We start from the raw sequence: 16,726 nt of genomic DNA, 5'->3' as shown, positions 1-16,726 counted from the left end.
TGAAAGATATGGAAAAAACTCCAATTCCAAATGAGCAAATAATAAAAAAGTCGTGGTACACACAATGGAATGTTACTCAACTAAAGAAAACATGGAATCTTGTCTTGTGCTGCAACATAGATGGAGCTAAGGGAGACATGTTAAATTAGAGAGGACAAATACTGCATGACTTGCTTTTATGTTCTTACTTTTTATTATCTTTTTTATGAATCAAAGAAATAAGCCAAGCACTGTCCACAACAATAAAATAAGAAAAAAGTAATAGGTAGATATTAAAATGAAGAATAGGACATAAGTTACTATTGCTATGTTATTATTATATATTAAATATTAAATATATGAAATTTCAAAGACTAAATAGAAAAGGTCATAGAAATAATAACTGTGTTTTATAATATGAGCAAATACCAGAACAATATATAAAAAGTAATTTCTTTCTTAATAACCAAAATTAGCAGAGGGTATTATTTCTAAACGGCCATAATAACAACAAAAACTATAAAACATTAATAAATAAAATTGACACATTATACATAATACATACAAATAAATCCTTAAAGTAATATAAAAGCACAAGAAAAAACAGATTGTCAGAGTTCATCTTTTAGGTCTCACCCAATTCTTTTTAAAGAAATCTTAATTGATTACCCAAATACTATCCCCAAAATGACTCATTTTATTTTATTTCACATCTAACATGATCTTAAAATATTATATTTTAAATACTTCTTCCTTTGTTGCTTATTTTCTTCTTAATCCTATTTCCAGAAAATATTTATCTATCTTATTTATCATTCTATTTCAGTAAATATTTATTGAATATGTTAGCACATTCTAACTGCTTTGTACCAATAGGAAAGTAAACTAAATCTGTAATTTCAATAATGAGTTGCTATCTTGAAAGGTCTACCATTACCAAACTAAAAATCCTAGGTGTTGCAAATCTGATATCTGGCGCTCTGTAAAATTCTAGTTGTGGGTAATTATCATTGAGGTCAGGAACAGGTGAGAAAGATTTCTCAAAGAAATTTCTATGAGTCCAACCTTAAAACTGCTGGCAACATATTATTGAAATATAGGAGAAATGGCTGAGAGTCACACAGGAAGGGGACTGCCATAGTTTATAAAATTTTAGAAACATCTTCTGGGGACATTTGTGCTAAGCTTCATAGTATTAGTGCTCAATAAAAGTCTGAGCAGGAAAGACTGACTATATTAGTTGATTCTTAAATTCAACTGTTCTACCATTCTATTGTTAGAAAGTAAAAATGCATATAATTAAGTATCACGTACAAAAAAATAGCACTATTACATGACTTACTGATTTCAGAGCTTTAAGTAAATGAACTTAATTGGTGTAACAATTATTTTCAGAAAGGCGTATGTTTAGCACAGATAAAGTACTTTTCTTAATGAGGACATGATCTGCAGCCATTTTAACATCACATATTTGATGTTATTATTAAAATATTTAGTTCCTGGATTGGGGGCAGTGGTAAAATGAAACTGTTTTGAGCATTTATTGATAAAGGTGAAGATGAATAATGGAAACATAAGGCTTCTTATATGGTTTTATTTACATTGTATATATTTGGAAATTCTACACTTGAAAAGTTTTTAATGTTTTAATTAAACATAGGTAATTTTCCTTTTTACATTGTAACAGATAAATGAGACATTTCATGGCTCCAAGCTGGGAAGACAGTTTATCAAATCACATGTTGTACAAGTAAGGTATGTAAAGTAGCTTGTAGGCACAAAAAAGGAATTTGTCCCTTGAAATCATATATTGCCCTCAAAAACTATCTTTTCTTGCATACAACTTAAAAGTAGATATAAATTTGGAATTGGAGTCTTGAAGTCACTAGTATTTTCAAATGTTAAAGAAGGTATACAAGATTAATTGGGAAAAAAATTAACTTGAAACCAGAACCAAGAATCCTTACTGATTGCATCATAGTAAGATTACATCATGGTTATATTTTCATTTAGTGCACAAGTTCATACAGAAAATGTAAAATCTGTAGAGAACCAAATATACCACATCTGATGCAAGAGTGGTAAACTCTGAACCCCAAAGTCCAAATTTAGTATAGAATTAAAGGTTAAATGTAAAATTTGGTAAATTTAACATTTTTTGATGAAAAGTCTACTACTAATGTGAGGACCTCCACTACCCAGCCACCGCCACGCTCCAGGCCGCTCTCCAGACCATAAGACACTTAATACCCATTATTCCCACACCATATTTGATGGGGTTCAAATAAGGTGTGCACCATGGCAACACCTCTAAGGGCGATTGAAGGATGCCCTAAAAGTCTCCATCCCTCTCAGAGAGCCCGGCAAGCTACCGAGAGTATCCTGCCCGAACGGCAGAGCCTAGCAAGCTACCCGTGGCGTATTGGATATGCCAACAACAGTAACAACAATCGGCCTCATTCACCTGACACTGAAAGTGATGAAAAGTCAAACTATTTAGCCATAGTGGTCCCACATTTCCACTTGAGAATAGGCTGAAACTGAGTGTGTACATTTTGCCAGAATCTCTAACACTCACACAGTGCATATGTAGCTCTACTCACCTACATTTCTTCTTTTACTTTACCTTCCTGCCCCTCTTACAGTCCAATTATACAACTGTTTTTTTTTTCTGTGAAGATGCTTATTCATACAATAGTTGGGAAATGGAGCATCTTGACTACGTATAAAATACCTTAACTGTGAAATCAAAGTAAAAATTGTAATATGCTTTGGAATCTACATTTCCTTAAAATGAATGCTTGTGCTACTTTATTTTCTTGGCTTATTTTTAAGTAATCGGTTGACCAGATAATTTTATATTAACAACCCCATATTGCATGCATATGCTAGTTTTTCATTGTACACATGAGGAAAGTGAAGCAAGCATAGCTCAAGTCACACGTACTATTAAAGAAGAAAAAAATCAAGCCATAGAGCCAGAGAGATCGTTCAGGACCTTGTACGATCACTTACTTGGCGTGCAGCTAACCTGCTGGGATCTCCAGCATCACATTTGGTCCCTGAGCACCAGCGGGGGTCACTCCTGAGCACAGAGCCAGGAGCAGCCCCTGGGCAGCTCTGGGTGTGGTCCCAAAACAGGGTATAAATTAGTGAACGCCTTGATTAGTTAAGCAATAGTAGTAACCCCAGAGGTCTTACGTAGACTATTGTATCAGCTTGTTTGATCTCCAAGTTTAACTCCTGCTCTACCACAATCCAAAGTCCATGCAGGATTATGAGTAGAACCTCCATACATCTCCACAGAAAGTGAATTGGAAGAGCAATTCATTCACTACAAAATATCCTCTGACAGTTTGCCACAGCTTTCAGATCCTTACTTAGTCCAGAGCACGAATCTGATCTCCACGGTCTCACCAACCTCTTCCCGTATCCTCTCACCCCGGCACTTTATATGTTTGTTCTCTGCTATTAATATAAACATACTCAAACTGCGTCTAATGTAGGGCTGTCAAAACACCAGGTGAGCTGAAGTAGACAAGAAAGACTAAAGATTTGTGTAATTGGGAGAAAGGCCAGAACTAAATCCTACTTTTCTTGAAATAAAGGACTAAAAGGATTTTATAACTACTGGGATGAGAGGGAGATTTTGCCTGTTGCCTAATGACTTTTGCCTAAAGGACGGTAGACTTCTTATATCTTTGGGGCAACCAGTAATTTTAGAAGATGGAGCAAAGTTTCCCACGGCTAAGTTTCCACTCTCCCATATAAATAGCAGATGAGATGCCATTGACTTTGATTTACATTCCAAGACATCATTTTTCTGGGATTAAAAGGAAAACTTAACAGACTTTTAAGAGATTTACATGTGGCTCAAAGATACAGGGAAAGAATTTATAAGTTTTCTAAAGTAAATATTATTTTTTAAAAGGAAGAGATATCAGATTTCTTTTTTTTTTCTTTTTGGGTCACACCCAGCAATGCACAGGGGTTACTCCTGGCTTTTCACTCAGGAATTACTCCTGGCATTGCTTGGGGGACCATATGGGATACCAGGGATCGAACCCAGGTCGGCCGCGTGCAAGGCAAACGCCCTACCCGCTGTGCTATCACTCCGGCCTCAAGATATCAGATTTCTAAATCAAGGAAGAGACCTGCATTACATTTACTAAGACTAAGGAGGAACGATAAGGCCATCTTTATCAGGATGATTGCATTTGCTCTTTCCTATGTCTAAAACATTCTGCCTGCATGCATTATAAAGACTCATTTCTTCTTGATTATAGTTTCACTTTAACGATGGCTTTCCCAAATGACCTATAATGTTCACCTCTACTCTTCAAAGTTATTGCTATATTTTCTTCATAGCACTTTATTTCAAAAATTAATATCTTGTTTTCTTATTTAGATCATTCTAGTAGCATTGGATCAAAAAAAATTTTTTTTGTTTTATACTGGTATGGATTTGATTGCTCAAACTTTGTCTGGAAAATTACCCGGACTAATAGATGAACAATAAATAAAAAGTTCAGGAATAGAAAGAAAAACTACCTGTAGCAAAGAATTATAGGAATTGTCATTTTAAAAGACTAAGGTTTGTTTCATCAATTGAGAAAAAAAGTAAAAGTAAAATAATCTTAATTTATATTTTCTGTGGGAGAAAGTGATGAATAAGAGCGTTTCCTCCTAGGCAGGCAATATAAGCTTAATACTCCGTTCCTCCTCCTTATCCCCAAAGCACCAAGATATCATTCAAAGAAAAGTTTAGCTTTATCTTCTGAGAATAACTTATAGTTTTATCATCTAACAGAGTAACTTACCAATGTTACCTTTATGTATATGTATAGTGCATGCTTAAATTGTTTTCAAAAAAGTTAAAATTAAGTAGCACTACTTTCACAATTTTGATTAGCTTTGGATGGAAAGAGCTTATGCTTATAATTATAACTTTGAAATTGTTTTACTTACTTGGATAAATTAAAGGCTTAGGTTTTAAGGCTTAGGTTTTATAGTTTGAACTACAGATTATTCTCAAGTATAATGCTATGTGCTTAAGAAATTGGACTATTAAATTTTTATATAATAATATCATTGCAGATAGTAGAAATTCTCAAAATTTAAAATTTCATCACTGCTAGGAGTACACGGCAGAGCCTGGCAAGCTAACCATGGCGTACTCAATATACCAAAAATAGCAGCAACAACAATACTCATTTTCCTGATCCTGAATGGAGACGTTACTGGCACCTACTTGAGCAAATCGATAAGCAATGGGATGATAAGTGATAGTGATAGTGATAATGGAAGAAAGTGTCATAGGACCCAAATGATTTCAGATTAAAACTACATATGCTTATATTTGGTTTGGTGTTAGATTGTTATTGACCCAGGAGAAAAGTTCAGAGTGCCATCAAGCATTCAACAAAATATCAACAGTAATATGGTATGTCCTTGTGTATTCTATAGATACAAAGGTTTTTGGCCTGAAAATTAGACAAGAAATGATTAAAATGCACAAAAACAGAGATGTAATTAATTAATTAATTAACATATAATTACTAAAGACAGTACCATACAATGAGAATAAAATTTTAAAGCATTCAAACAATGAACACCTAGTACTTACGCTTCCTGAAACATAAATAACAGATGATATTAAAGTTAACTAATCCATTTATTTTCAATTATCCTGGGAAATTTTGCTGAAATAATACATTTTAATAACCACTTTGAAACTCTTCACTCTTTGCCATGGCTTCTATTTGTGAGTGCTATAAATGTTTGGAATTGCTCCAGAGAGATAGTGCAGTAAGTAGGGCACTTGCCTTGTATGTTCCAGGGTTTGATCTCTGGCACCATAAAAGGTCCCCAGAGCACTAAGAGTGATCCCAGAGCACTGAACCAAGAGTAATCCCTGAGCACTGCCAACTGTAACCCCCTCCCGCCAAAAAATAAGCAAAAAAACATTTAGAGGGGGTGGAGAGATAGTACAGTGGGTAGGGCACTTGCCTTGCACATGGCTGACCCAAGTTTGATCCCCAGCATCCCAGTCTCTCGAGCACTGCCAGGAGTAATTCCTGAGCATAGAGCCAGAATTAAATCCTAAGCATCGCCTGGTGTGGCCTAAAATCCATAAAAAAAATGTTAGGAACAGAAGTTTTCAAGATCTGGGATAGCTATAGATTTTCAAATGAACAAATGCAGAAAAATGCTAAAGATGGGATAAGAAGGCACAGAAATAAAGACTAGAGTAGAACAGATAATCTATCAAGTTAGCAGTAGTTATTTCTTTATAAAATTTCTGGCTTAAATGTTTGCATTTTCAAGTCACAATTTTAAATAATTTTAATCTAATGCCTTTGCTCAGTCATCATTTTAATAGGCGAGATAACTGAAATATTACTGCAAATTATGTTTGCACTAGTAAGCCCTGTGCACTGCCAACTGTGACCCTCCCCCGAAGATAAACAAAAAATGTTTAGAGGGGACAAGACATAGTACAGAGGATAGGGTGCTTGTCTTGCACAATGGCTGACCCATGTGCAATAATAATATTAATATAAATAATAATATCATCATCATCCCATTGATCGTCAAATTTATTGAGCAGTCTCAGTAACGTCTCCATTCGTTCTAGCCCTGAAATTTTAGAAGCCTCTCTCTACTTGTCCTTCTTAATGATGCCGCATTGGAGGCTCATTCAGGGTCAGGAGAGTTATATAATAATATATAAAATAATAATATTCCCCACTAGAAATAAAGACCATGGTAATACTTAATAAATAATGCACTCTTCTTACCTATTACTGTTCATTTTGTTAGTTGGTAATGGTCTTTTCTATAAAGTCATTTTAGCTTTATAATACATGGATGTATTTATAGTCATAATGTGTTTTGTATAGTACTGAGATGTTTCAAAAATATCCCCATATCTACCATTTTATAAGATGTATACAGAAACCCCCCAAAATAAAATTGTCATCCTCATTGTAAAGATAATAAAATTTAAGTTACAGAAATTTCCAACTGCTTTCTTTAGTCAAGGGGTTGGCAAATGGTGAACCTATAATACAAATCTGGTTCCCCTGAGTCTAATTATACTCTCTTTAGCATTCACTGTTTGTAAAGTGCTATTCCCATTCTCTAGAGGGGAAAAGGATCTCCACTTAATCAAAGAAAAAAATGACTATACTTAACAAAAGGTAAAAGGGATGGTACTCAGCAGTAAAAGCATAATTTATTTGTCCCTCTCTGTCTTGCAGTCGAACCAAAGGAAAAGTGCTAATACATGCTGTGCTGAAATTTAAATCCTGTTATAAAAATAATGCGGCAAAATTTCGTGATAGGATTGAAGCCCTTTTGCATCAGAAGCTGAAGGGTAAAACTGGGTCTTTATCTATAGATTCTTCTTCATTTAGATTTTCAGGTAAGCTTTTATATGTGTGGTATAGAATGATTTTCGTCTTTTAATTCAGATACAGTGTATTGTTATACAGATGAGAATAACACTTCTGTCTTTATCACTTCATGTACAATGAGACTTGCTTTTAATTATTGCAAAGAAATACGGGTTCATGCTCATCAATTTAAAATATCTTTCTTGTATTCTTGAAATTATGTCTTCCTGGATAATAGAGGTTTTTTTTTAAGTAATCAGGTCATATAATTTTATTAATTTAAAAAATGATGCTAACTTCTTATTAGGGGTTGGGGGTTGGGTGGCCCACTAATTTACTTCTTAAAAGTTCTTTAATGAGCATATTTCTCCCATCCTTATACACAAACTAATATTTTTTGGTTATTTTTTTGGTAATTAGTATGGAGAAAGAAAGCCTCTTAAACGCAGGGACAACTCCCTCCATTTCCACAATCATGAGTGCCTCTCTAATCTTGGAAGAGTTTATCCACCACCTGGTACAGCTAAGCTAGGCGATCAGCTCCTGCTGCAATAAATGTAAACAAGAACAGAAAAGTGTGCCTATCCCTAATTGAAAGACTAAATAGATAAAACGTTTGCTAAAATTAAAAAAAAAAACCCTAGGCCCAGGGTTTATTTGCTTGAAACACCAAAAAGTTCACAAAGCAAACATGAACATGCTTCTCTGCAGTAAGAAATCATCGTGTTGTTGATAAACGACTCCCCTCTGGTTCCGAGAGGTTTAGATTTTCAAATTTTTATGAAGACATCATGTTTTTCAAAGTTATTCATCATTGAGTTTCAGGCATACAATGTCCCAATACCGATCCCATCACGGGTGTCAACTTCCTTCCACCGATTTCCTCAGTTTGCCTCCCAACCCCAGCCTGCCTTCTTGACATACATATTTTTAAATTTGGTTACTCAATCTCATGCTTTTAGCTTTCTTGGTGATGTGATTCAGATAATTAGGTATACCACATCTCGACACTACTAAAGTGTCCATGGCCCCTGCATCTGGCTTCTGTTACCTTTCTTTTTTTTTGGGGGGGTGGTTTTTTTGGTCACACCCAGCTATGCACAGAGGTTACTCCTGGCTCTGCACTCAGGAATTACCCCTGGCAGTGCTCAGGGGACCATATGGGATGCTGGGAATCGAACCCAGGTTGGCCACATGCAAGGCAAATGCCCTACCTGTTGTGCTATTGCTCCAGCCCCTCTTGTTACCTTTCTTACTTTAAAACCTCCCCCTTAAAAAAGGCAGCTCAGATAGAGAAGGGTACACCAGGTAAAGTGGAGGACCTGCTGGGGGTGGGAGATGCATGCTGAAAGTAGACTATAGATCAAACACAATGGCCACCCAATACCTCCATTGCAAACCACAACACCCAAAAGGAGAGAGAGAGAACAAAAGGGAATGCCCTGTCACAGAGGTGGTGTGGGGTGAGGAGGATGGGGCGGGGGGATGGGAGGGATACTGGGATCATTGGTAGTGGAGAATGGGCACTGGTGGAGAGATGGGTACTCTAGCATTGTATGACTGAAACACAAGCACAAAAAGTTGTAAGTCTAACTGTACCTCACAGTGATTCACTAATGAAAATTTTTTTAAATATAAAAATAAAACCTCCCCCTTATATCTTTTCTAAGAAGAACACGAAAGAACACAGATAAATAAAGCAGCTATCCAATTTTGAATTTCACACCAAAAATTTAGCTTTGGGCATGTCATCTTTAAGATGCATCATTTTTCCTAACAGTTTTATTTATTAGAATGTTTTGCAATTTGTGGAAAACATGAGTTGTAAATACTTCCTGTAAAATAATGTATTTTTTAAATACATACTTAAATATAGAACCTGGCAAGCTACCTGTAGCGTATTCAATATACCAAAAACAGTAACAACAAGTCTCACAATGGAGATATTACTGCTCCCCGCTCATGTCAAATCCATGAACAATGGGATGACATAGTGGCAGTGATACTTAAATGCTTAAATACAGACCATGCTTTGGTATTTTCTTAGCCTCCAGCCATTATTCAATAAACTCTCTCCCTATCCCTCCTTCACCTCTCATGACCATCATTAAATAAACACACTTGGTTAAGTTTGACAGGGTGGGCAGAGGCGGGGGATGGGAGACTTCAGGGGCCAAACCCAGCTGTGCTCAGGAATTGCTTCTGGTTCTCCGTTCAGAATTGCTCCTGGCCATGCTGAAGGACCCTACAGTGCAGAAATCAGATTGAGCCTCTTGCATGCAAAATATGCACTCAGTCACTGAGGTATTTTACTGGCCCAAAGAAATAGACATTTTTCACATTTGCCTATGTGAAATACAGTGTAGATTGGACCCAATGCTGTCACCTGTTGGTAAACTCAAACAGTGCTGAGAGTTGCTAAAACATCAGTTAAAAAAACTGTCAAAGCATACATCCCACTTGTTTTTACTTCTCTCTCCTTTTGGGTGTCATGGTTTACAATACAGTTACTAAACTGCCATCATGTTTAGAGAATGGGCACTGGTGGAGGGATGAGTACTCTATCATTGTATGGCTGAAACATAGTCACGAAAGTTTGTAAGTCTGTAACTGTATCTCATGATGAGTCATTAAAAAAATAATAAAATAAACAAACAAACAAAAACATGTTGTCACAATGTGCTCAAAGCTTAGCTTTCTCAGTGCACTAACTTTATGACTTTGTCACCACTACATTTGCCAACAATTTTACTCAAGGTCAGATGTCTTTGGCATAGTTCTCAGAGAAGCCCTTCTTCACTTAAGTGTATTTTCTCAAGTTTTTAAGTCTATACCCACGGAAGTGATTCACTGAGATGAGTATTTGATGAGTGACTGTATCTTTCTTTAGTAATCATGAAAGCAAAGCCCATGTCTGTTTTCACTTAACATTGTATATTCAAAGCCTGAAACAGGGCCTGGCTTATAGCAGTAAATGGTTCTAGATGAGTTAATGAACTCCTTAATGTCAAAGACGAAACTTATAACCAGAACAGCAGAGAATATCATTCACTCTTTTCAACTGAGGCTTCACAAAAGAATAAGGCTTTTTAAAAATTGCATGGTCATACATAGATACTAATAGTAAAGAAGTTACTCACTTCATAAAATAGTCAAGCCCTAACAATTCTCTGTCAGAACCTCAATTTAAAAGGCATGATGTCAAGTGTTATACATGTATACTACTAAATATCACTACAACCCATTGACGAGGTATATAAAAGTACTCTAATTTCTGAACATAACATGTAATTTTATTTTCTGCTCATTCCTGAATACCATAAAAAATGGAAGTTCTCCACCTTCTAAGGTACTACCAAAATCAGAATTTATGGAATGTTTTCTCCAATTAGAGATCATTATTTTCTCCAATTCTAAACTCACTATATTAGAATACTTTCAATTTGGATAATCTAGAAAAAGGAATTAAGGTATAGTTTTCCCCTGCTAACGGAGAAATTTATTTTCTTTAAAAAATGCCTTATATAAGAAAGGAAAAAAAAATGCCTTTATGTCAAGGGCTGGAAATATAGTGTAGCAGGGTAAGGCACTTGCCTTGAATGAGGCAGGCCCCAGTTTGATCCCTGGCATCCCATATGTCCCCTGAGCACCACCAAGAGTGATTCCAGATTCAGAGCCAGGAGTGCCTTCTGAACATCACTGAGTGTGGGCTACAGACCAACAAACACCCTCCAAAAAGCCTGGAGCGGGTAGGGTGTTTACCTTGCACGCAGCCAACCCAAGTTCAATTCCTCTGTCCCTCTCGGAGAGTCTGGCAAGCTACCGAGAGTATACCACCCACACGGCAGAGCCTGGCAAGCTCCTCGTGGCATATTCCATATGCCAAAAACAGTAACAAGTCTCACAATGGAGACATTACTGGTGCCCACTGAAGCAAATCGATGAGCAGCGGGATGACAGTGATACAGATTGTAATTGACTTCAATGGAAAATGTTTTTGTCCTTTCCCAAATCCCAAAGTTTCACTTATGCTTAAATTATATCATACCTTTAAAATTAAGATAACATCAGTAGTTAAAATCAGTAATTTTAAATATGTGACTGCTTACATAATTTCCTTATTTTATAGCTTAGTCAAAGAAAAGAGAGGGAAGGAAGGAAGGATGAAATAGAGGAAGAAAGAAATCTAGCTTCTCTCCTAGAGAATTGAAAATAAAAATATAAATTTTCCTGGTAAAAGCAGAAATATGCATTATGAGATAAAGTAAGAATTTTAAATGAAATGTTTTATAAAGTTGAATGCTCATTACTTTAATGGGAATACTTAATGGTATGGCAGTAATTTGTTTTAAAAATAATTATCATTCCCTTATACAAAACTACCTTGCGTATACTGGTACACTAATGATTTGACTAGGCATAGAAAGTATTTTAAATACTTATTCTATATAATAATTAGTCAAAATTAAAATGTAAATTATATAGAATAGGAAGGATAATTAACATGGACCTTCATATATAAGGATGAGAGTCCTGATCTACTACCAAGCAAAAAAGAATAAAACTCTGTAAAACTCATTTATAAGCAGTTGACCAACACTAGAGTATTATGTTACTAGAACACATGTTTTTTATGTAATTTAATCCTGAGATAACTAAAGACTTTATTTTTACCATGCTTCCAGCAATTTAACGAATCGATCACTATTTAATAAATTCTGGAGTACAATTTTTATAGTGTTTCATTGTGCAATGTGTCCTTTTTTAACTAATTAATCTTCATCTCTCTCAACCTGTTCTATCAGCAAAATGTTTCATGAAATATTCAAAAAAAATTTCATAAAAGTAGTGTAATGTAGGATGATATTGCTTTGTCCTTTCCACCCTTGCCACAAGGAGCTTTGGTTTATCCTGGTCACACCCATCAAGGTGCTCCCAAGTCACTCCCATTCCTTTTTCTATCTGTAACCACTTCTCTATGCTCTCTTCCCCAATCAGCTTTTCCCCCTAATCAGACTCTGTTAATTTGTAAAGTCAGATCTTTCTAGGACACTGAACTTATATTGTAGGTTAATATTGCCTTTCTCCTCTCCGTGTGTCTTTTGAATAGTTTACTTTAAAGCAATGTTCCTTTTGTATAGACACAAGAAGACAATATTATGCTTTTGTAACTTGGGATTCAATTGGCTTCGAATATTATTCGTTCCTGGGCATCTCTTTTCTCGACTCAAGCCTCAGTTGCCCTCAGTTCCTAGCACCCCCAAAGCAGGGTCCCAACGAGGGATGGGACGGACCCAGGGCAAGCAGTGAGTTATGTGCTACCCTGGCATCGAGATGGGCCTGGCCAAAGTGCCTAATGCTTAACTATAAGTTAAGAGCTTGGTAATGGACAAATGTTGTCATGATCCAAAAGTAATGATGAGACTAGGACCCTGCTAGGGATAGGGAAGACTAATCTGGCCTGAGCACTGTAGTCTGAGATCGAGATGGCCCCAGGAGAGTAATTCTATAGCTTAATGCATCTCTTACTATGTCCATACAAAATAATTAATATTATGAATGCTTATATGTTTGCTGGATGAGAGGAGAAACACACTCATGGGATTCTGCTCTTGGATGGTTCGTCCTGCTGAAAGAGAATCTGTCCTAGAAGCAGCATCCCCTGAGGGAAAGAACTTTAATCATGCTGGGGGGATTTAACTAGGCTGGTAGTGTGGGTGGGGGAGAGATCGAGAGCCAGGAGAGAAGCCGAGAGAGATACAGGAGTGGATGGAATAAACAGCAACTGATCAAGGAACTGGCTTGGCCCTCGTTTCTTTCTTTGTCTGCCCCACTTCCCGGGAAGCTCCAGCTGGGCTAGTGGCCCAGGACCACCCCCTGAACTGGGGGCAGTCGACTGGGAAAGCCGCCGGGGCTCTCCCCTGGTTACCCCCTGGCAAAAGTTTTTTACAGTGTAAGGCCTTCACTATTTCCTGTCTAGTACATAGACAGGAAATATACTTCAAAGTAACCAAAATTAATGAATAGTTAGCTTATAACATATTTTATTAGTAATATAAAATCTTGTTAAAGTTATATATCAACAGTATTTGCCACTTTTCTAATATCACTGTGAACATTTATTAACATATAGTTGATATTTTAGTGTTTTCAGAGCACTTAGAAGCTGTAGGGATATGGTGTCATCACTAAGTGACCCCATACTTGGCTTTCTGAGTTCTCATGTTTGTTTTTTATATTTTATTTCTTTCTCACACTTAAATATCAAGCAGAGTTCTTACTGTACTTTCTATTTTCTCTATTATTTCCAATAATTTTCCTTCTGTTTTTCTCCAGTTTATTTTAAATATTTTGCAGTAGTTTAGCCAAAATTAAGACATCAAATAAATAGCCTTTGAATGAAGGTATGTTCAACGCTCTTAATTAACAATATTAGATTTACTGCATTAGTATTTTTGGTTTATTAGTTGATTCTTCTATCGCCCTTACTTTCCAATTCTTGACTTTATTCCCAGGAGAGATACAGAGCATTATTTCTGTTGGTATTTCAACATGCCTGCAAAATGTCCAGAAAAATCACTTTTATAAATGTTTAAGTATTTCTCAAATTTAATATGGAACTAAAAGTTTATTAAATTTAAAATTTATTAAATGCAAAGTTTATTACATTCATATTATTGAGCCAGAGCGATAGATAACAAGTAAGGAGCTGCTCTCTTATATGTGGAAGATTTAGGTTTGATTCTCCCAGTACCTTGTATGATCCCCTGAGCACTGCCAGGAGTGATCTCAAAGAACAGAGCCAAGAGTAAGCCCTAAGTACATTCAGGTGTGATTTCCCCAAGAACAAAGCAAGACATACATTATTATCATTATATCACTGTATCACTGTCATCCCGTTGTTCATCGATTCACTTGCATGGGCGCCAGTAACATCTCCATTCGTCCCAACCCTGAGATTTTAGCAGCCTCTCCCTACTCGTCTTTCCCAATGATTGGAGACTCTTTCAGGGTCAGGGGAATGAGACCTGTTATTGTTAGTGTATTTGGCATATCAAATACGCCATGGAGAGCTTGCCAGGCTCTGCCGTGATACATTATTATATAATAACAATATGTTTTAGACACTGTCCAGGTGCTCTGAAAGAGTTTAAGCAATACCTACTGCATTAAACAGCCCAGTATCAAAAGAGAATAGGAAACATACTTCCACAAAAATAATCAGGCACTAAGACTAGAGACAGAGCCCCAACCCTGAGGTCAGAGTAGGGTGAATGCCATCCTTGCCGATTCTCTGGAGCTAGGGCAGAATTCCAAATTAACTATTCCTGCCCCCTAGTCTGCTGCCAGGCCTGAGAGTGAGCATTCAGATCTTTCCTTGCTCCATAACAATACAGAGCTCCCATTCCTTGAAGATCAAGTGAAAGACTCATTTGTTAATTGTTCAAACCTGTAAAATTCTCTGAATCCAGTATTCATCCATATTTGGTGGTCTCCATACCATGTTCTACATAGTTTCTCGCCGTGAATCCCACGTAGCAATAGGGGAGGAGCCGGCAATGAGTCTTGTCCATCTTTCATTACATGCTATTACAGCAACACTGGTGACTATAAGAATTACAAATCTGGAAAACTGCACTGAAGAATGCCTCGAGATTTTATAGCAAACAGAGGTTGTGCTTACCCATTTTTTCCACATCTTAATATTAAAACACATTGGATAATTTTTAACATTGGTAACTGGCTTTGGGTTATTTCTTCATTCAACACCTGTAGATCAGCAGTACAGCTCTTAGAGAATAGTTGCCTAAAGGAATGACTGAAACTCTGATCTCTGAAACATTAAGAAGGTTACTACCTGCACCAAAATGGGGGTACTTGGAGGAATAAAACTAGCCATAGTCTTTCTGTTGATGGCATAGTGATCCTATCTGGCTTATCCCACATACATCACGAATCACGAATCACAAAATTCCGTTAATTGTCGATTTCTCGAGCGGGCTCAGTAACCTCTCCATTTGTCCTATCCCTGAGATTTTAGAAGCCTCTCTCCACTCCGCCCTCCCAACGATGTCACACTGGAGGCTCTTTCAGGGTCAGGGATCCATCTTGTTACTGGCCTTAGCATATGAATATACCATGGGAAGCTTGCAAGACTGTCCCATGTGGGCAGGAAACTCTCAGAAGTTTGCCAGTTTCTCCCAGAGGGAGAAGTAGGCTACAAGATATTGCTTCTGTGAGCTTGCTTTTAAGTCTTTGGATGTTGGCCGTTGATGGGATTACACACCCCTGGGTTCCTCTGCCAGTACCTTCATGCGTGAGGCCTGTCCGAACGTGTGGAGAGGGGCCTTGAGCATGGCTGTAGCTAGGTTCCGGTGGTCTTTGGCTGCCAGGAGCTCTGCTTGGGGCGGGGAGAGAAGCTGGAGCCCATCCCCTCTGAGGGGCCCTGGGGAAGACAGCCAGGCATGTGGGCAAGAGACTCTCTGCTCCCATATGCAAACTGTCCCATATGCATAGTTTGATTAAACATAGGGCTGTACTTGATTTCTCACATTTCAGTATGTCTATACAACCCTGGCTAGGCAGCATTTACATGAAAACATGTAAAGTCACATACTTACACTGTTGGAATCGCAGTATGAATTTGCTCAGTGGACAGGTACCTTTCCAGAACAAGCATAAGACTCAGATGCTGTGACAAAAGTCGGAAGTCCTTATCTTAGTCTCTTGACTATCACTCAGAATTCACAGTGCAAATTTCCCAATCAGGCGGAGAGCCTGGTTAAGGAGAGTAAGTATACCCACCTCCAGTAGAACTCCCAGAGTAAATAGTCACAGGTTACAAGCTGACTTCTAAAAACCTTTCTCTCCGGTCTTGTTTAGTTAAGATCTGTTTACAACAAGATCTGACAAAAAGCCATCAGCAAGCAATATATTATCCCATGTTTTCTTCAAACACTTATAAAACAGAAAAGCTGGAATTCAATGTTTTTACAGTTGCCTCTTGCTAATCTGCCTCCACCAATATCTTGGATAGAGCCAGAATGCAATTTTCATCAAGATAAAACTCAAACTTGGAATTCTAGGGCTACCGACTACTTATATGTACGATATACTTGACACAGTTTTTCCCTGCCACTTTGTCTTCTTTTTTTATATAGAAACGGATACTAGAATTATTCATAAAAGCATTTGGCACACTGAAGAATCCACTATTTAAAACCACTCTGTTGAAAGGAGCCTGAATTTATAGACCTTTGGTTAACTCAAGATACTAGTAAAACTCCAAGGAAACTTCAGAATTATTCATCTAACTATATTTAATGTCATTTATTCTCAATTTTCTTCCA

At 37.0% G+C, this 16,726-nt stretch overlaps 1 protein-coding gene across 1 annotated transcript in view; it reads left to right on the top strand.

The window, feature by feature from the left end:
• Window positions 1-16,726, top strand: part of LOC101546507 (transmembrane protease serine 11C-like) — a 58,755-nt gene that overhangs the window by 25,420 nt on the left and 16,609 nt on the right. Inside the window, exons 4-5 of the mRNA XM_055139999.1 lie at window positions 1,667-1,734; window positions 7,242-7,405. Of these exons, the coding sequence (XP_054995974.1) occupies window positions 1,667-1,734; window positions 7,242-7,405 (232 nt within the window). The remainder of the gene's footprint in view (window positions 1-1,666; window positions 1,735-7,241; window positions 7,406-16,726) is intronic.

This window comes from Sorex araneus, chromosome 5 (genome assembly GCF_027595985.1).
Source record: "Sorex araneus isolate mSorAra2 chromosome 5, mSorAra2.pri, whole genome shotgun sequence".
NCBI lineage: Eukaryota > Metazoa > Chordata > Mammalia > Eulipotyphla > Soricidae > Sorex > Sorex araneus.
This window is presented reverse-complemented; position numbering and strand designations above follow the sequence as displayed.